This window comes from Oncorhynchus masou, chromosome 11 (genome assembly GCF_036934945.1).
Source record: "Oncorhynchus masou masou isolate Uvic2021 chromosome 11, UVic_Omas_1.1, whole genome shotgun sequence".
Classification (NCBI taxonomy): Eukaryota; Metazoa; Chordata; class Actinopteri; order Salmoniformes; family Salmonidae; genus Oncorhynchus; species Oncorhynchus masou.
The window spans coordinates 10,176,644-10,196,911 of record NC_088222.1 but is presented as its reverse complement, the minus strand read 5'-3'; the positions used below and the strand labels follow the sequence as shown (position 1 = coordinate 10,196,911).

At 43.2% G+C, this 20,268-nt stretch overlaps 1 protein-coding gene across 3 annotated transcripts in view; it reads right to left on the bottom strand.

Annotated features, from left to right (window-relative positions):
* Positions 1 to 20,268, bottom strand: part of ccbe1 (collagen and calcium binding EGF domains 1) — a 128,071-nt gene that overhangs the window by 41,646 nt on the left and 66,157 nt on the right. For all 3 annotated transcript variants that reach the window (XM_064977342.1, XM_064977341.1, XM_064977343.1), the window contains exons 3-5: positions 13,226 to 13,278; positions 10,332 to 10,466; positions 9,304 to 9,441 (exon numbers count right to left, since the gene is read on the bottom strand). In XM_064977342.1, the coding sequence (XP_064833414.1) occupies positions 9,304 to 9,441; positions 10,332 to 10,466; positions 13,226 to 13,278 (326 nt within the window). The remainder of the gene's footprint in view (positions 1 to 9,303; positions 9,442 to 10,331; positions 10,467 to 13,225; positions 13,279 to 20,268) is intronic.

Genomic DNA, 20,268 nt, shown 5'->3' with positions numbered 1-20,268 from the left:
AAAAAGAAAAGATTAAGATGGGCAAAAGAACACAGACACTGGACAGAGGAAGTCTGCCTAGAAGGCCAGCATCCCGGAGACGCCTCTTCACTGTTGACATTGAGACTGGTGTTTTGTGGGTACTATTTAATGAAGCTGCCAGTTGAGGACTTGTGAGGCGTCTGTTTCTCAAACGAGACACTGTAATGTACTTGTCTTCTTCTTCAGTTGTGCACCGGGGCCTCCCACTCCACTTTCTATTCTGGTTAGGGCCAGTTTGTGCTGTTCCGTGAAGGGAGCAGTATACAGCGTTGTACGAGATCTCCAGTTTCTTGGCAATTTCTCGCATGGAATAGCCTTCAATTATCAGAACAAGAATAGACTGACGAGTTTCAGAAGAAAGTTATTTGTTTCTGGCCATTTTGAGCCTGTAATCGAACCCACTAATGCTGATGCTCCAGATACTTAGCTAGTCTAAAGATGGCCAGTTCTATTGCTTATTTAGTCAGGACAATAGTTTTTAATTGCAAAAGGGTTTTCCAATGATCAATTAACCTTTTAAAATTATAAACTTGGATTAGCTAACACAACGTTGCATTGGAACACAGGAGTGATGGTTGCTGATAATGGGCCTATTCAGATTTTCCAGCTGCAATAGTCATTTACAACATTAACTATGTCTACACTGGTATTTCTGATCAATTGAAAAACAAGGACATTTCTAAGTGACCACAAACATTTTGAACGGTAGTGTATTTAAATTAGATATTTCTGTATAGAGAATTTTCAACATTTCTAAAAACCTGTTTTCACTTCGTCATTATGGGATATTGTGTGTAGGTTTGAATTTGAATTCAGGCTGCAACACAACAAAATGTAGAATAGGTCAAGGGGCATGAATACTTTCTGAAGGCCCTGTAACTAGTCATTGCTCTTTTACTATTTGAAAGGTGTGACAAAAAATAAACACATCTGTGTCACCAGTCTGTAAAAAAAGATATCAGAAACAGAGATATCTGTGGCAAAATCTGAGGGGAAATATTTAGTCCGTCTAGGAATTCTGCAAGTATGTTAAACAAAGAAAAATAGTCCCAAATAGCCTGTGTCCCAAATGGCACCCTATTCCCTATATAGTGCACTACTTTAGACCAGAGCCCTATGGCACCCTATTCCCTATATAGTGCACTACTTTAGACCAGAGCCCTATGGCACCCTATTCCCTATATAGTGCACTACTTTAGACCAGAGCCCTATGGCACCCTATTCCCTATATAGTGCACTACTTTAGACCAGAGCCCTAAGGGAACCCTATTCCCTATATAGTGCACTACTTTAGACCAGAGCCCTATGGCACCCTATTCCCTATATAGTGCACTACTTTAGACCAGAGCCCTATAGCACCCTATTCCCTATATAGTGCACTACTTTAGACCAGAGCCCTATGGCACCCTATTCTCTTTATAGTGCACTACTTTTGACTAAAGTCTTTGGGTCGTGCACTGTATAGAGACATTTGGGACTCAAGCCATACTGGTTTCCAAAAGGGTTCTTCTTTCCCCACAGGAGAAACCTTTTTGGTTCCTGGAAGAACCATTTTTGGTTCCATGTAGAACTCTCCGTGGAAAGGGTTCTTCTACCTGGAACCAAAAAGGGTACTTCAAAGGGTTCTCCTATGGGGACAGCCGAAGAACCTTTTCAGGTTTTAGATAGGACATTTTTTTTTAAAGTTTACCCAAAGAGAAAACGGCTGAAGCTAGAGTGATGAGTGCCTAGCATATATATATATATATATATATATACACACACACTGCTCAAAAAAATAAAGGGAACACTTAAACAACACAATGTAACTCCATGTCAATCACACTTCTGTGAAATCAAACTGTCCACTTAGGAAGCAACACTGATTGCCAAAAATTTCACATGCTGTTGTGCAAATGGGATAGACAACAGGTGGAAATTATAGGCAATTAGCAAGACACCCCCAATAAAGGAGTGGTTCTGCAGGTGGTGACTACAGACCACTTCTCAGTTTCTATGTTTCCTGGCTGATGTTTTGGTCACTTTTGAATGCTGGCGGTGCTTTCACTCTAGTGGTAGCATGAGACGGAGTCTACAACCCACACAAGTGGCTCAGGTAGTGCAGCTCATCCAGGATGGCTGCACATTGGGGCAGAGGGTAGCCTAGTGGTTAGAGCATTGGACTAGTAACTGAAAGGTTGCAAGTTCAAATCCCCGAGCTGACAAGTTACAAATCTGTCATTCTGCCCCTGAACAGGCAGTTAAACCCACTGTTCCGTCATTGAAAATAAGAATTTGTTCTTAACTGACTTACCTTGTTAAGTAAAGGTAAAATAAAATTAAAATAAATAAAATGCGAGCTGTGGCAAGAAGGTTTGCTGTGTCTGTCAGCGTAGTGTCCAGAGCATGGAGGCGCTACCAGGAGACAGGCCAGTACATCAGGAGACGTGGAGGAGGCCGTAGGCTGGGCAACAACCCAGCAGCAGGAGGAGCACTGCCAGAGCCCTGCAAAATGACCTCCAGCAGGCCACAAATGTACATGTGTCTGCTCAAATGGTCAGAAACAGACTCCACAGGACGTCCACAGGTGGGGGTTGTGCTTACAGCCCAACATAGTGCAGGACGTTTGGCATTTGCCAAAGAACACTAAGATTGGCAAATTCGCCACTGGCGCCCTGTGCTCTTCACAGATGAAAGCAGGTTCACACTGAGCATGTGACAGACGTGACAGTCTGGAGACGCCGTGGAGAACGTTGTGCTGCCTGCAACATCCTCCAGCATGACCGGTTTGGCGTTGCGTCAGTCATGGTGTGGGGGGGGCATTTCTTTGGGGGGCCGCAAACCTCCATGTGCTCGCCAGAGGTAGCTTGACTGCCATTAGGTACCGAGATGAGATCCTCAGACCCCTTGAGAGACCGGTGCGGTTGCCCTGGGTTCCTCCTAATGCTAGACCTCATGTGGCTGGAGTGTGTCAGCAGTTCCTGCAAAAGGAAGGCAATGATGCTATGGACTGGCCCGCCCGTTCCCCAGACCTGAATCCAATTGAGCACATCTGGGACATCATCACTCGCCCCATCCACCAACGCCACATTGCACCACAGAATGTCTAGGAGTTGGCGGGTGCTTTAGTCCAAGTCTGGGAGGAGATCCCTCAGGAGACCATCCGCCACCTCATCAGGAGCATGCCCAGGCGTTGTAGGGAGGTCATACAGGCACGGAGGCCACACACACTACTGAGCCTCATTTTGACTTGTTTTAAGAATATTACATCAAAGTTGGATCAGCCTGTAGTGTGGTTTTCCACTTTAATTTTGAGTGTGACTCCAAATCCAGACATCCATGGGTTGATAAATTTGATTTCCATTGATAATTTTTGTGTGATTTTGTTGTCAGCATATTCAACTATATATTCAGATCTATATTCAGATCTAGGATGTGTTATTTCAGTGTTCCCTTTATTTTTTTGAGCAGTGTATATATATATGCCGTTAAACATTGTACCTGTACCCTAGTGTAACGGGTGGCTGGAAATCCTAGAGGGAGGAGGAAGCTGCTCTAGTAAATATGTAATGGAGCTGTATGTGTTTGTGTTTGGTGTGGGGGGCTTGGGAGCAGGAGGGCTGAGTAGCCAATATCGTAGACCACATGCCTTGCTGCTATCAGTGGAGATCAAAGGCAACGTGGTGGGGCTGTGGAGCAGGCAGGGGAGGGTGGTATAGAGTCTAGACTACATGCCTTGTTGTGATCTGTGGTGATCTATAGCTTGACTCTCTGCTGTGATCTATAGCTTGACTCTGCTGTGATCTGTGGTGATCTATAGCTTGACTCTCTGCTGTGATCTATAGCTTGACTCTGCTGTGATCTGTGGTGATCTATAGCTTGACTCTGCTGTGATCTGTGGTGATCTATAGCTTGACTCTCTGCTGTGATCTATAGCTTGACTCCCCACAGTGTGGTGTTGTTGATAGAGAGTGGATCCCAGCACAGGTGAAGGGCATGACTAAGAAGGTAGGGAGCCAAACAGAGAGACAGGGGAGCGGGGAGACAGGGGAGCGGGGAGACAGGAGCGGGGAGACAGGGGAGGGGGGAGACAGGAGCGGGGGGACAGGGGAGGGGGGAGACAGGAGCGGGGGGAGACAGGAGCGGGGGGAGACAGGAGCGGGGGGAGACAGGGGAGCGGGGAGACAGGGGAGTAGAGGAGGTAGACAGGAGAGTAGAGGAGGTAGACAGGAGAGTAGAGGAGGTAGACAGACAGGAGAGTAGAGGAGGTAGACAGACAGGAGAGTAGAGGAGGTAGACAGACAGGAGAGTAGAGGAGGTAGACAGACAGGAGAGTAGAGGAGGTAGACAGGAGAGTAGAGGAGGTAGACAGGAGAGTAGAGGAGGTAGACAGGAGAGTAGAGGAGGTAGACAGGAGAGTAGAGGAGGTAGACAGGAGAGTAGAGGAGGTAGACAGGAGAGTAGAGGAGGTAGACAGGAGAGTAGAGGAGGTAGACAGGAGAGTAGAGGAGGTAGACAGGAGAGTAGAGGAGGTAGACAGGAGAGTAAGAGGAGGTAGACAGGGGAGAAGAGGAGGTAGACAGGGGCGAAGAGGAGGTAGACAGGGGAGAACAGTAGGTAGACAGGGGAGAACAGTAGGTAGACAGGGGAGAACAGTAGGTAGACAGGGGAGAACAGTAGGTAGACAGGGGAGAACAGTAGGTAGACAGGGGAGAACAGTAGGTAGACAGGGGAGTACAGTAGGTAGACAGGAGAGTACAGTAGGTAGACAGGAGAGTACAGTAGGTAGACAGGAGAGTACAGTAGGTAGACAGGAGAGTAGAGTAGACAGGGGAGTAGAGTAGAGTAGGTAGACAGGGGAGTAGAGTAGACAGGGGAGTACAATAGACAGACAGGGGAGTAGAGTAGAGTAGACAGGGGAGTAGAGTAGGTAGACAGGGGAGTAGAGTAGACAGGGGAGTAGAGTAGGTAGACAGGGGAGTAGAGTAGAGTAGACAGGGGAGTAGAGTAGGTAGACAGGGAAGTAGAGTAGGTAGACAGGAGAGTAGAGGAGGTAGACAGGAGAGTAGAGGAGGTAGACAGGAGAGTAGAGGAGGTAGACAGGAGAGTAGAGGAGGTAGACAGGAGAGTAGAGGAGGTAGACAGGAGAGTAGAGGAGGTAGACAGGAGAGTAGAGGAGGTAGACAGGAGAGTAGAGGAGGTAGACAGGAGAGTAGAGGAGGTAGACAGGAGAGTAGAGGAGGTAGACAGGGGAGAAGAGTAGGTAGACAGGGGAGAACAGTAGGTAGACAGGGTAGAACAGTAGGTAGACAGGGGAGAACAGTAGGTAGACAGGGGAGTACAGTAGGTAGACAGGAGAGTAGAGTAGACAGGGGAGTAGAGTAGAGTAGAGTAGAGTAGGTAGACAGGGGAGTAGAGTAGACAGGGGAGTACAATAGACAGACAGGGGAGTAGAGTAGAGTAGACAGGGGAGTAGAGTAGGTAGACAGGGGAGTAGAGTAGAGTAGAGTAGGTAGACATGGGAGTAGAGTAGACAGGGGAGTACAATAGACAGACAGGGGAGTAGAGTAGAGTAGACAGGGGAGTAGAGTAGGTAGACAGGGGAGTAGAGTAGACAGGGGAGTAGAGTACGTAGACAGGGAAGTAGAGGAGGTAGACAGGAGAGTAGAGGAGGTAGACAGGAGAGTAGAGGAGGTAGACAGGAGAGTAGAGTAGACAGGGGAGTACAGTACGTAGACAGGGGAGTACAGTATGTAGACAGGGGAGTACAGTACGTAGACAGGGGAGTACAGTACGTAGACAGGGGAGTAGGGGGGTTGTGGTGTAAAGACCACACACCCTGCTCCCCACAATATTATGTTGCTGATAGATCTCAGTGGATCGCAGCACAGGTGAAAGGCATGGCTATGATTACTTTTCAGCAAAGACCCACAGAATACCTTTAATCAAGCTCACACATCAAGGTTGTTGGGTTTTCCCACCAGCCCCCTCCCTCCCTCCCTGGTTAACTGCACACTCTTTTCAAGGGAACATTAAAAAAAAACACTTTAATGATGGTGGGGTACTTGCACAACCCTAGGCTACAAGGCAAGCTATTCCCAAAACCAGATGAAGTCAGCTTTGCTTTGAGAGATTTTCTTTATGTTTTGGAGAAGTGAAGACTAGATGTATTACACTGCTGCAAGGTGGGTTGTGGATTAACCTCACAGCTAAAAGTGTGTGTGTGTGTGTGTGTGTTCTCAGTAAGGCACACAGTGTGAATTTAACGTTAGATAATCTAACAGGAACCAGAGGAAGTTGCGAATGACCAAACCATGATCACTTCCTTTACTAACCTACTAAACAAAACCTGCAGCAGCTCCTCTTTTTCTGCTGTTTGTTTGAGGCAAATCAAACTAGAACAGGAGTGAAGGGGCGGCTAGCGTTGGGAGAGAGACTCCTTCTGAAATAGGATCATGTGATCTATAATGGATGCCAGGTGTCTGTAGACTACTACGTCCCAAATTACACCCTATTCCCTATATCCTACCCCCAAGCCATCCAATGACACCCTATTCCCTATACCCAAGCCATCCAATGGCACCCTATTCTCTTTACCCTACCCCTAAGCCATCAAAATGCACCCTATTCCCTATACCCTACCCCCAAGCCATCCAATGGCACCCTATTCCCTATACCCTACCCCCAAGCCATCAATTCACAACCCGGACAATTTACATTGACCCCTTCCATTATTTATTTACCTTAGTTGTTTTGCACTGGCTCTATGCACGCCTCACTAGACCCTATACATACACATACACACATATACAGTGCCTTGCGAAAGTATTCGGCCCCCTTGAACTTTGCAACCTTTTGCCACATTTCACGCTTCAAACATAAAGATATAAAACTGTATTTTTTTGTGAAGAATCAACAACAAGTGGGACACAATCATGAAGTGGAACGACATTTATTGGATATTTCAAACTTTTTTAACAACTCAAAAACTGAAAAATTGGGCGTGCAAAATTATTCAGCCCCCTTAAGTGAATACTTTGTAGCGCCACCTTTTGCTGCGATTACAGCTGTAAGTCGCTTGGGGTATGTCTCTATCAGCCATATTCTTTGAGTGTGTCGTGGGTGATTGTTCCCGTCTCTGTGTTTATGTTTCACCAGACAGGCTGTATAGTTTTTCATGTTTCCGTCTGTTGTTTTTGTAGATGTCAGTTATTTCACGTCTAGTCTACTTTCATTCAATAAACATGAGTAACCATCACGCTGCATTTTGGTTCAACAGAAGAAAGGCGTTACAGGATCATTGTCTTGTTGGAAGACAAATCTTCGTCCCAGTCGCAGGTCTTTTGCAGACTCCATCAGGTTTTCTTCCAGAATGTTCCTGTATTTGGCTCCATCCATCTTCCCATCAATTTTAACCATCTTCCCTGTCCCTGCTGAAGAAAAGCAGGCCCAAACCAGGATGCTGCCACCACCATGTTTGACAGTGGGGATGGTGTGTTCAGGTTGATGAGCTGTGTTGCTTTTACGCCAAACATAACGTTTTGCATTGTTGCCAAAAAGTTCAATTTTGGTTTCATCTGAACAGACCACCTTCGTCCACATGTTTGGTGTGTCTCCCAGGTGGCTTGTGGCAAACTTTAAACAACACTTTTTATGGATATCTTTAAGAAATGACTTTCTTCTTGCCACTTTTCCATAAAGGCCAGATTTGTGCAATATACGACTGATTGTTGTCCTATAGACAGAGTCTCCCACCTCAGCTGTAGATCTCTGCAGTTCATCCAGAGTGATCATGGGCTTCTTGGCTGCATCTCTGATCAGTCTTCTCCTTGTATGAGCTGAAAGTTTAGAGGGACGGCCAGGTCTTGGTAGATTTGCAGTGGTCTGATACTCCTTCCATTTCAATATTATCGCTTGCACAGTGCTCCTTGGGATGTTTAAAGTTTGGGAAATGTTTTTGTATCCAAATCCGGCTTTAAACTTCTTCACAACAGTATCTCGGACCTGCCTGGTGTGTTCCTTGTTCTTCATGATGCTCTCTGCGCTTTTAACGGACCTCTGAGACTATCACAGTGCAGGTGCATTTATACGGAGACTTGATTACACACAGGTGGATTGTATTTATCATCATTAGTCATTTAGGTCAACATTGGATCATTCAGAGATCCTCACTGAACTTCTGGAGAGAGTTTGCTGCACTGAAAGTAAAGGGGCTGAATAATTTTGCACGCCCAATTTTTCAGTTTTTGATTTGTTAAAAAAGTTTGAAATATCCAATAAATGTCGTTCCACTTCATGATTGTGTCCCACTTGTTGTTGATTCTTCAAAAAAATACAGTTTTATATCTTTTATGTTTGAAGCCTGAAATGTGGCAAAAGGTCCCAAAGTTCAAGGGGGCCGAATACTTTCGCAAGGCACTGTATATCTCCAGATTGACCAGACAGTTTTACCCCTAACCACACTGTATTACCTCAATCACATCAACGACCTGGTACCCCCACACACTGACTCAGAACCCGTGCTCCTTGTATATAGCCATAAGAATTTCACTGTAAAATTTACACCTGTTGTATTCAGCGACACGTGACCAATAAAATGAGATTTGATTATGTAGGGTACTTCTGGGCCCTAGTCTAAAGTGGTGCACTATTTAGGGAATAGGGATCCATAGGGCTCTGGTCTAAAGTAGTGCACTATATAGGGAATAGGGATCCATAGAGCTCTGGTCTAAAGTAGTGCACTATATAGGGAATAGGGATCCATAGGGCTCTGGTCTAAAGTAGTGCACTCTATAGGGAATATGGTGTCATTTGGGATGCACACTAGGGTCCTCTCCCGAGTGGCACAGTGTTCTAAGGCTCTGTATCTCAGTGCTAGAGGCGTCACTACAGACACCCAGGTTCTAATTCAGGCTCTATGACAACCAGCCGTGATCGGGAGTCCCATAGGGTGGCACACACTTGGCCCAGCGTCGTCCGGGTTTGGTCGGTGTAGGCCCGTCTTTGTAAATAATAATTTGTTCTTAACTGACTTGCCTAGTTAAATAAAGGTTACAAAAATATTAAATCACTGTCAGACGTGCCTTCAGGGCCTGTGTTCAGAAAGCATCTCATCTAGGAGTGCTGGTTTAGGATCAGTTTCCCCTTTTAGATCATAATGAATCATTTATATGGGCAGAGGGGACCTGATCCTAGAATAGCATTCCTACTCAAAGGGCCTGGAAAGGAATAACCAGGAAAAAATGTCAGCCAAAAAAAAATCTCCCCCTCACCTTTCTCCCCCTCCCTCTCTCTCCCCCTCACCTCTCTCCCCCTTGGTGCAGGTCTTCCCATCCTCTTCCAGGAAAAAGCCTTTCTCACACTCACACCTGTAGCTCCCTGGAGAGTTCAGACAGACCTGAGAGCACACCGTCACGTTGTTGTTGGCACACTCATCCATGTCTAGAGATAGAGAGAGAGAGAGAGAGAGAGAGAGAGAGACAGAGACAGAGACAGAGAGAAAGAGAGAGGAGAGAAGAGAAAGAGGTGGCGAGAGGGGGTGGTGGTGAGAGAGGGGGAGAGTGGTGGTGAGAAAGGAGGAAATAGAGAGAGAGAGGGGAGAGAGAGGGGTTGGCATCGAGAGAGGGAGAGAGAGAGAGGGGTTGGTGACAGGAGAGAGGGGGGGAGTGGTGAGAGAGGGTAGAGAAAGAGAAAAAGAGGGGGTGGTGAAGAAAGAGGAGACCGAAAGAAAAAACACAAAGACGTGCTTGTTCAACTTGTTGTATTCTTAATGCGGTCTATCATGAGAAGTGCCATTTGAAATAAAATGAAATGTGAGACTGCCAGTGTCCAAGCCTGTGAGAGAATGCTACTAAAATAACAACACTGAAACAAAAAAAGGACTTCAAAGTGAAATATATTATGGACTATGTAGCCGACTATGTAGCCGACTATGTAGGCCGACTATGTAGGCCGACTATGTAGGCCGACTATGTAGGCCGACTATGTAGGCCGACTATGTAGCCGACTATGTAGGCCGACTATGTAGCCGACTATGTAGCCGACTATGTAGCCGACTATGTAGGCCGACTATGTAGCCGACTATGTAGCCGACTATGTAGCCGACTATGTAGCCGACTATGTAGCTGAATATTTTGTTGAAAATGTAGCTGAATATTTTGTTGAAAATGTAGCTGGAGAGGGTACAACACTTACTGGAGGCCATACCTGAGTAGTAGTACTTGGCCATGGTTAACTTTGCTCGGTGACTGTGTTAAGACAGGGGCGTAGGACCATAGAAATATAGTTACTAGAATGTACATTCTATTTCAATGTGTGGGACCAGGTCTCACCCAGGCAGTATGGCTTCTCTCTGTTCCGGTGTCGCTCTCGGTCGTAGCGGTAACCAGGGTAACAGGTGCACACGACCCGTCCAAAGTGGTCCGTGCACTGTTGTTCACAGGGGGCGCCATCGCACACGTCATAATCTGTACACACACGTCATAATCTGTACACACAAGTCATAATCTGTACACACACATCATCTATAGACGCTTCTATCAGAAACACAGCTAGGACTGGTATAGAGATACTACTCCGTCTTACAAACACAGCTCGGACTGACTAACTGCACTATGACGGCACCTAACCTGGTCCCAGATCTGTTTGTGCTGTCCTGGCATCTCCCACGGTTGACCTAAAACAACACAAAACAGATCTGGGACCAGGTTAGATGGCACCAGTTACAGTGCCTTGCGAAAGTATTCGGCCCCCTTGAACTTTGCGACCTTTTGCCACATTTCAGGCTTCAAACATAAAGATATAAAACTGTATTTTTTTGTGAAGAATCAACAACAAGTGGGACACAATCATGAAGTGGAACGACTTTTATTGGATATTTCAAACTTTTTTAACAAATCAAAAACTGAAAAATTGGGCGTGCAAAATTATTCAGCCCCTTTACTTTCAGTGCAGAAAACTCTCTCCAGAAGTTCAGTGAGGATCTCTGAATGATCCAATGTTGACCGAAATGACTAATGATGATAAATACAATCCACCTGTGTGTAATCAAGTCTCCGTATAAATGCACCTGCACTGTGATAGTCTCAGAGGTCCGTTAAAAGCGCAGAGAGCATCATGAAGAACAAGGAACACACCAGGCAGGTCCGAGATACTGTTGTGAAGAAGTTTAAAGCCGGATTTGGATACAAAAAGATTTCCCAAGCTTTAAACATCCCAAGGAGCACTGTGCAAGCGATAATAATGATATGGAAGGAGTATCAGACCACTGCAAATCTACCAAGACCTGGCCGTCCCTCTAAACTTTCAGCTCATACAAGGAGAAGACTGATCAGAGATGCAGCCAAGAAGCCCATGATCACTCTGGATGAACTGCAGAGATCTACAGCTGAGGTGGGAGACTCTGTCTATAGGACAACAATCAGTCGTATATTGCACAAATCTGGCCTTTATGGAAAAGTGGCAAGAAGAAAGCCATTTCTTAAAGATATCCATAAAAAGTGTCGTTTAAAGTTTGCCACAAGCCACCTGGGAGACACACCAAACATGTGGAAGAAGGTGCTCTGGTCAGATGAAACCAAAATTGAACTTTTTGGCAACAATGTAAAACGTTATGTTTGGCGTAAAAGCAACACAGCTCATCACCGTGAACACACCATACCCACTGTCAAACATGGTGGTGGCAGCATCATGGTTTGGGCCTGCTTTTCTTCAGCAGGGACAGGGAAGATGGTTAAAATTGATGGGAAGATGGATGGATCCAAATACAGGACCATTCTGGAAGAAAACCTGATGGAGTCTGCAAAAGACCTGAGACTGGGACGGAGATTTGTCTTCCAACAAGACAATGATCCAAAACATAAAGCAAAATCTACAATGGAATGGTTCAAAAAGAAACATATCCAGGTGTTAGAATGGCCAAGTCAAAGTCCAGACCTGAATCCAATCGAGAATCTGTGGCAAGAACTGAAAACTGCTGTTCACAAATGCTCTCCATCCAACCTCACTGAGCTCGAGCTGTTTTGCAAGGAGGAATGGGAAAAAATGTCAGTCTCTCGATGTGCAAAACTGATAGAGACATACCCCAAGTGACTTACAGCTGTAATCGCAGCAAAAGGTGGCGCTACAAAGTATTAACTTAAGGGGGCTGAATAATTTTGCACGCCCAATTTTTCAGTTTTTGATTTGTTAAAAAAGTTTGAAATATCCAATAAATGTCGCTCCACTTCATGATTGTGTCCCACTTGTTGTTGATTCTTCACAAAAAAATACAGTTTTATATCTTTATGTTTGAAGCCTGAAATGTGGCAAAAGGTCGCAAAGTTCAAGGGGGCCGAATACTTTCTCAAGGCACTGTATGTGTGAATAGAGCGATCAAGCACAGGTCTGATTCCAGTTCCTGCTCTAAGCACACAATTTCATACTTATTACTGATGATTATGACACTGCACCTCGAAGTCATTGTCTCTCATGTCTCAATTAAAGCACGTTAGTAATTGGAGGGCCAATAAAGTTGAATAGAATTGAAGTCTCCAGTCACTGAATACTTAGTAAGACGAATGATGCCTTTCATAACAATATGATAATCATATGTTATGGTTGAAGAAAACGCTTTAACACAAATTAAGACGGCATGTGCTAATGGACTCATTGTAACAGAATATGAGGTTTAACAAAATCCAACAGTAATGAAATAACTGTACTTTAAATCACTAAACATCTAGCATGCTTTCTTACGCTCTTTTAGAAAGGTTAAAATTACAGGCAGGTTAAAATTACAGGCAGGTTAAAATAACAGGCAGGTTAAAATAACAGGCAGGTTAAAATAACAGGAAGGTTAAAATTACAGGCAGGTTAAAGTAACAGGAAGGTTAAAATTACAGGAAGGTTAAAATAACAGCATATCAATCGAATGGTTTATGGGCTAAACCAGAGACACAAACCTATGAACACCAGGGAATGGTTTCCAAAAATATCTAAGCAAACACACAAGAAAGACCAAAGAAAGACATAAATCTGCATTCCAAATAGCACCCTATTCCCTACACAGTGCAGTACGGGGCTGGTCAAAAGTAGTGTACTATGTAGGGAATAGGGTGCCATAGGGCTCTGGCCAAAAGTAGTGTACTATGTATGGAATAGGGTGCCATAGGGCTCTGGTCTAAAGTAGTGCACTATATAGGGAATAGGGTGCCATTTGGGATACAGATTGGGAACAGTTCCATACCTTCAGGAATGCACTGGCCCAACACAAACTTAAACCCCTCACAACATTTCTTCCTGAAAAAGATCAAGCAAAGCACACACAAAAAAACGAGTCAAAAGACACACCGTAAACAATTTAAAAACGTTGTGTGACCCAGAATGTTACTTGTGGTCAAATTAAAAATGATCTCATTCTACTCATAAATACAATTTGACATGCTCATAACGATTCCTAATGCTAAGTTGTTCTGTGGCTGTGTAGGTGACTATCTGTTATAATGTCATAACCATCTTCTCCTCAAGCCTGAGCCAGACATCTGTGGATGCCAGGTATTTTGCTATATACACCGGTATTGATGCGCGGACCGGTTTGGGTTTTTACGTTACCGTCAAAAAGGGTATTTCAATGTTTGGTTTGTTAAGGGGAAAGGAAACACTTCAAGAAGTTACGCTGAGGAAAGAGATCCAATCCACTAGCCCTAAACACGTGCTTTGTAACATAGAAACGTCTATATTTTCAGTATTGTAATCTTGAACCACGTTTATCAGGAGCGGCAGGTAGCCTAGTGATCAGAGCGTTGGGCCAGTAACCGAAAGGTTGCTAGATTGAATCCCCTAGCAGACAAGGTAAAAATCTGTCGTTCTGCCCCTGAACAAGGCAGTTAACCCACTGTTCCCCGGTAGGCAAACTTTGTAAATAAGAATTTGTTCTTAACTGACTTGCCTAGTTAAATAAAGGAAGAAAAAAAAAGAAAAAAAAGAGGTATGGTAGGGCCATCTTGAATTGCCAAAGTAACGACTGATGCCAATGGGTCATCAGTAGGAGTGAGTTTCGGCGCAGAGACTAAAAGTGAATTATGTCACCGTGAGGTACCTCAACTGGACCTGAAAGATTTCTCACAATTATGACGGCTCTGTCACTGAGATCAGGTAGAATCACACCCTCACAGGACACGTACATAGATATACTGTACATACCACACATAGGTACTAGTAAAGGGCACAGGAGCGGAGCAAATGGAATGGCATCAAACACCTGGGAACCATGGAAACCATGTGTTTGATACCACTCCAACCAATTCCACTCCAGTTATTAACATGAGCCCGTTTTCACCAATCAAGGTGCCATCAACCTCTTGTGGTAAAGGGACTGCTAGTCCTCACCCAGTAGCTCATGTTGTCAGTGATTATTTCCCCTTCGTTCCATGCTTTTAATTTGTTTCTATTCTGACACTTCCTTTATTAGGCTACAGGCCTAGTGGAAATGTATTAGGTTATAGGCCTAGTGGAAATGTATTAGGTTATAGGCCTAGTGGAATGTATTAGACTATAGGCCTAGTGGAATGTATTAGGTTATAGGCCTAGTGGAAATGTATTAGGTTATAGGCCTAGGGTAATGTATTAGACTATAGGCCTAGTGGAATGTATTAGGTTATAGGCCTAGTGGAATGTATTAGACTATAGGCCTAGTGGAATGTATTAGGTTATAGGCCTAGTGGAATGTATTAGACTATAGGCCTAGTGGAATGTATTAGGTTATAGGCCTAGTGGAATGTATTAGGTTACGGGCCTAGTGGTATGTATTAGGTTACGGGCCTAGTGGAATGTATTAGGTTATAGGCCTAGTGGAATGTATTAGGTTATAGGCCTAGTGGAATGTATTAGACTATAGGCCTAGTGGAATGTATTAGGCTATAGGCCTAGTGGAATGTATTAGACTATAGGCCTAGTGGTATGTATTAGGTTATAGGCCTAGGGTAATGTATTAGACTATAGGCCTAGTGGAATGTATTAGACTATAGGCCTAGTGGTATGTATTAGGTTACGGGCCTAGTGGAATGTATTAGGCTATGGGCCTAGTGGTATGTATTAGGTTACGGGCCTAGTGGAATGTATTAGGTTATGGGCCTAGTGGAATGTATTAGGTTATAGGCCTAGTGGAATGTATTAGGTTATAGGCCTAGTGGAATGTATTAGGTTACGGGCCTAGTGGAATGTATTAGACTATAGGCCTAGTGGTATGTATTAGGTTACGGGCCTAGTGGAATGTATTAGACTATAGGCCTAGTGGTATGTATTAGGTTACGGGCCTAGTGGAATGTATTAGACTATAGGCCTAGTGGAATGTATTAGGTTATAGGCCTAGTGGAATGTATTAGACTATAGGCCTAGTGGAATGTATTAGACTATAGGCCTAGTGGAATGTATTAGACTATAGGCCTAGTGGAATGTATTAGACTATAGGCCTAGTGGAATGTATTAGATTATAGGCCTAGTGGAATGTATTAGACTATAGGCCTAGTGGAATGTATTAGACTATAGGCCTAGTGGAATGTATTAGACTATGGGCCTAGTGGTATGTATTAGGTTACGGGCCTAGTGGAATGTATTAGACTATAGGCCTAGTGGTATGTATTAGGTTACGGGCCTAGTGGAATGTATTAGGTTATAGGTCTAGTGGAATGTATTAGGTTATAGGCCTAGTGGAATGTATTAGGTTATAGGCCTAGTGGAATGTATTAGACTATAGGCCTAGTGGAATGTATTAGACTATAGGCCTAGTGGAATGTATTAGACTATAGGCCTAGTGGAATGTATTAGGTTACGGGCCTAGTGGAATGTATTAGGCTATGGGCCTAGTGGTATGTATTAGGCTATAGGCCTAGTGGAATGTATTAGGTTATAGGCCTAGTGGTATGTATTAGGTTATAGGCCTAGTGGTATGTATTAGGTTATAGGCCTAGTGGTATGTATTAGGTTATAGGCCTAGTGGAATGTATTAGGTTATAGGCCTAGTGGAATGTATTAGGTTATAGGCCTAGGGTAATGTATTAGGCTACAGGCCTAGTGGAATGTATTAGGTTATAGGCCTAGTGGTGTGTATTAGGTTATAGGCCTAGTGGAATGTATTAGGCTACAGGCCTAGTGGTATGTATTAGGTTATAGGCCTAGTGGAATGTATTAGGTTATAGGCCTAGTGGAAATGTATTAGACTATAGGCCTAGTGGTATGTATTAGGTTACGGGCCTAGTGGAATGTATTAGGCTATAGGCCTAGTGGTATGTATTAGGCTATAGGCCTAGTGGTATGTATTAGGTTACGGGCCTAGTGGAATGTATTAGGTTATAGGCCTAGTGGAATGTATTAGGTTATAGGCCTAGTGGAATGTATTAGGCTACAGGCCTAGTGGAATGTATTAGGCTATAGGCCTAGTGGTATGTATTAGGTTATAGGCCTAGTGGAATGTATTAGGTTATAGGCCTAGTGGAATGTATTAGGTTATAGGCCTAGTGGAATGTATTAGGTTATAGGCCTAGTGGAATGTATTAGGCTACAGGCCTAGTGGAATGTATTAGGTTATAGGCCTAGTGGTGTGTATTAGGTTATAGGCCTAGTGGAATGTATTAGGCTACAGGCCTAGTGGAATGTATTAGGTTATAGGCCTAGTGGTATGTATTAGGCTATAGGCCTAGTGGTATGTATTAGGTTACGGGCCTAGTGGAATGTATTAGGTTATAGGCCTAGTGGAATGTATTAGGCTACAGGCCTAGTGGAATGTATTAGGTTATAGGCCTAGTGGTGTGTATTAGGTTATAGGCCTAGTGGAATGTATTAGGCTACAGGCCTAGTGGTATGTATTAGGTTATAGGCCTAGTGGAATGTATTAGGTTATAGGCCTAGTGGAAATGTATTAGACTATAGGCCTAGTGGTATGTATTAGGTTACGGGCCTAGTGGAATGTATTAGGCTATAGGCCTAGTGGTATGTATTAGGCTATAGGCCTAGTGGTATGTATTAGGTTACGGGCCTAGTGGAATGTATTAGGTTATAGGCCTAGTGGAATGTATTAGGTTATAGGCCTAGTGGAATGTATTAGGTTATAGGCCTAGTGGAATGTATTAGGTTATAGGCCTAGTGGAAATGTATTAGACTATAGGCCTAGTGGTATGTATTAGGTTACGGGCCTAGTGGAATGTATTAGGCTATAGGCCTAGTGGTATGTATTAGGCTATAGGCCTAGTGGTATGTATTAGGTTACGGGCCTAGTGGAATGTATTAGGCTATGGGCCTAGTGGTATGTATTAGGCTATAGGCCTAGTGGAATGTATTAGGTTATAGGCCTAGTGGTATGTATTAGGTTATAGGCCTAGTGGTATGTATTAGGTTATAGGCCTAGTGGTATGTATTAGGTTATAGGCCTAGTGGAATGTATTAGGTTATAGGCCTAGTGGAATGTATTAGGTTATAGGCCTAGTGGTATGTATTAGGTTACGGGCCTAGTGGAATGTATTAGGCTATAGGCCTAGTGGTATGTATTAGGCTATAGGCCTAGTGGTATGTATTAGGTTACGGGCCTAGTGGAATGTATTAGGTTATAGGCCTAGTGGAATGTATTAGGTTATAGGCCTAGTGGAATGTATTAGGTTATAGGCCTAGTGGAATGTATTAGGTTATAGGCCTAGTGGTATGTATTAGGTTATAGGCCTAGTGGTATGTATTAGGCTATAGGCCTAGTGGAATGTATTAGGTTATAGGCCTAGTGGTATGTATTAGGTTATAGGCCTAGTGGTATGTATTAGGTTATAGGCCTAGTGGTATGTATTAGGTTATAGGCCTAGTGGTATGTATTAGGTTATAGGCCTAGTGGTATGTATTAGGTTATAGGCCTAGTGGTATGTATTAGGTTATAGGCCTAGTGGAATGTATTAGGTTACGGGCCTAGTGGAATGTATTAGACTATAGGCCTAGTGGAATGTATTAGGTTACGGGCCTAGTGGAATGTATTAGGTTATAGGCCTAGGGTAATGTATTAGGTTACAGGCCTAGTGGAATGTATTAGGCTATAGGCCTAGTGGAATGTATTAGGTTATAGGCCTAGGGTAATGTATTAGGTTACAGGCCTAGTGGAATGTATTAGACTATAGGCCTAGTGGAATGTATTAGGTTATAGGCCTAGGGTAATGTATTAGGTTATAGGCCTAGTGGAATGTATTAGGTTATAGGCCTAGTGGAATGTATTAGGCTATAGGCCTAGTGGAATGTATTAGGTTACGGGCCTAGTGGAATGTATTAGACTATAGGCCTAGTGGAATGTATTAGGTTATAGGCCTAGTGGTATGTATTAGGTTATAGGCCTAGTGGTATGTATTAGGTTATAGGCCTAGTGGTATGTATTAGGTTATAGGCCTAGTGGTATGTATTAGGTTATAGGCCTAGTGGTATGTATTAGGTTATAGGCCTAGTGGTATGTATTAGGTTATAGGCCTAGTGGAATGTGTGTAAGAAGAATTTGAGGTTGTAAAAGCCAATTATTGTTCTTATTATATTATAATATTTTGTAATTCCATTTATGTTTACATTGCAATGTGATTGTTGTATACAATCTTATGGTTATGATAGCTTGCACTTTATTTTTAGGTTTGAATGAGATAATGTATTCTCTTAACCTTATTCTTTCACTAAAGTTATTGTTTTATTCACATTATATTACTTGTGTATGTCTTCCCTTATCAAATTAAAGACAAAATAAAATGTATAATATGTTTGTACAAAACTAATAATATTGCCCTCAGAACAGCCTCAATTCGTCGGGGCATGGAATTTACAAGGTGTCGAAAGCGTTCCACAGGGATGCTGGCCCATGATGACTCCAACGCTTCCTACAGTTGTGCCAAGTTGGCTGGATGTTCTTTGGGTGGAGGACCATTCTTGATACACAAGGGAAACTGTTGAGTGTTTAAAACCCGGCAGTGTTGCAGTTCTTGACACGCTCAAACTGGTGTGCCTGGCACCTACTACCATACCCTGTTCAAAAGCACTTAAATCTGTTGTCCTGCCCATTCAACATCTGAATGGCACACATACACAATCCATGTCTCAATTGTCTCAAGGCTTAAAAAAATTCCTTCTTTAACCTGTCTCCTCCCCTTCATCTACACTGATTGAAGAGGATTTAACAAGTGACATTAATATCAAATCAAAGTTTATTTGTCACGTGCGCCGAATACAACAGGTTGTAGACCTTACAGTGAAATGCTTACTTACAGGCTCTAGCCAATAGTGCAATAAAGGTATTAGGTGAACAATAGGTAGGTAAAGAAATACAACAACAGTAAAAAGACAGGCTATATACAGTAGCGAGGCCATAAATGTAGTGAGGCCACATACAGACACCGGTTAGTCAGGCTGATTGAGGTAGTATGTACATGTAGATATGGTTAAAGGGACTATGCATGTATGATGAACAGAGAGTAGCAGAAGCGTAAAAAGAGGGGTTGGCGGGTGGTGGGACAGAATGCAGATAGCCCTGTTAGCCAATGTTGGTTGGTCGGGCCAATTGAGGTAGTATGTACATGAATGTATAGTTTAGGGTTCATACTTGTCACCTGGATTCACCTGGTCAGTTTACGTCATGGAAAGAACAGGTGTTGCTCAGGTTTTGTACACTCTTTGTATATGTTTAATACACTATCCAGATAAGAAAGTGTATGATCACAGAACGTTCCATGGAATTACAGGAAATTACCACCAGACACTAAAATGGCTAGAACTCATTCACAGTCAAAAGGTTTTTGCTATTCTGATTTCAGATGATCAATCCTTAAAAAGGAAGAGTCAATATGCTCAATAACATGTTTCTCTTCATTATGAAGTTGTGTAAATGACAGTTGTTTTGAGGGAAAAGGGCAATAAAATATACACATTTTCAGAGGTGATTTTGACTGTACTATTGCATTGATGTGGTACTATTGCATTGATGTGGTACTTTAAAGGGCTGTTTGAAAGGGCAGTTTCTCAGCATTTGGAAAGTATTCAGACAACTTGACTTTTTCCACATTTTGTTACGTTACAGCCTTATTCTAAAATGTATTAAATTATTTTTTTTCCTCATCAATCTCCACTCAATACCCCATAATGAAAAAGCAAAAACAGGTTTAGACAATTTTGAAAATGTATTACAAATAAAAAACAAATAAAAAAATATCACATTTCTATAAGTATTCAGACCCTTTACTCAGTACCTTGTTGAAGCACCTTTGGCAGCGATTACTGCCTCAAATTCTT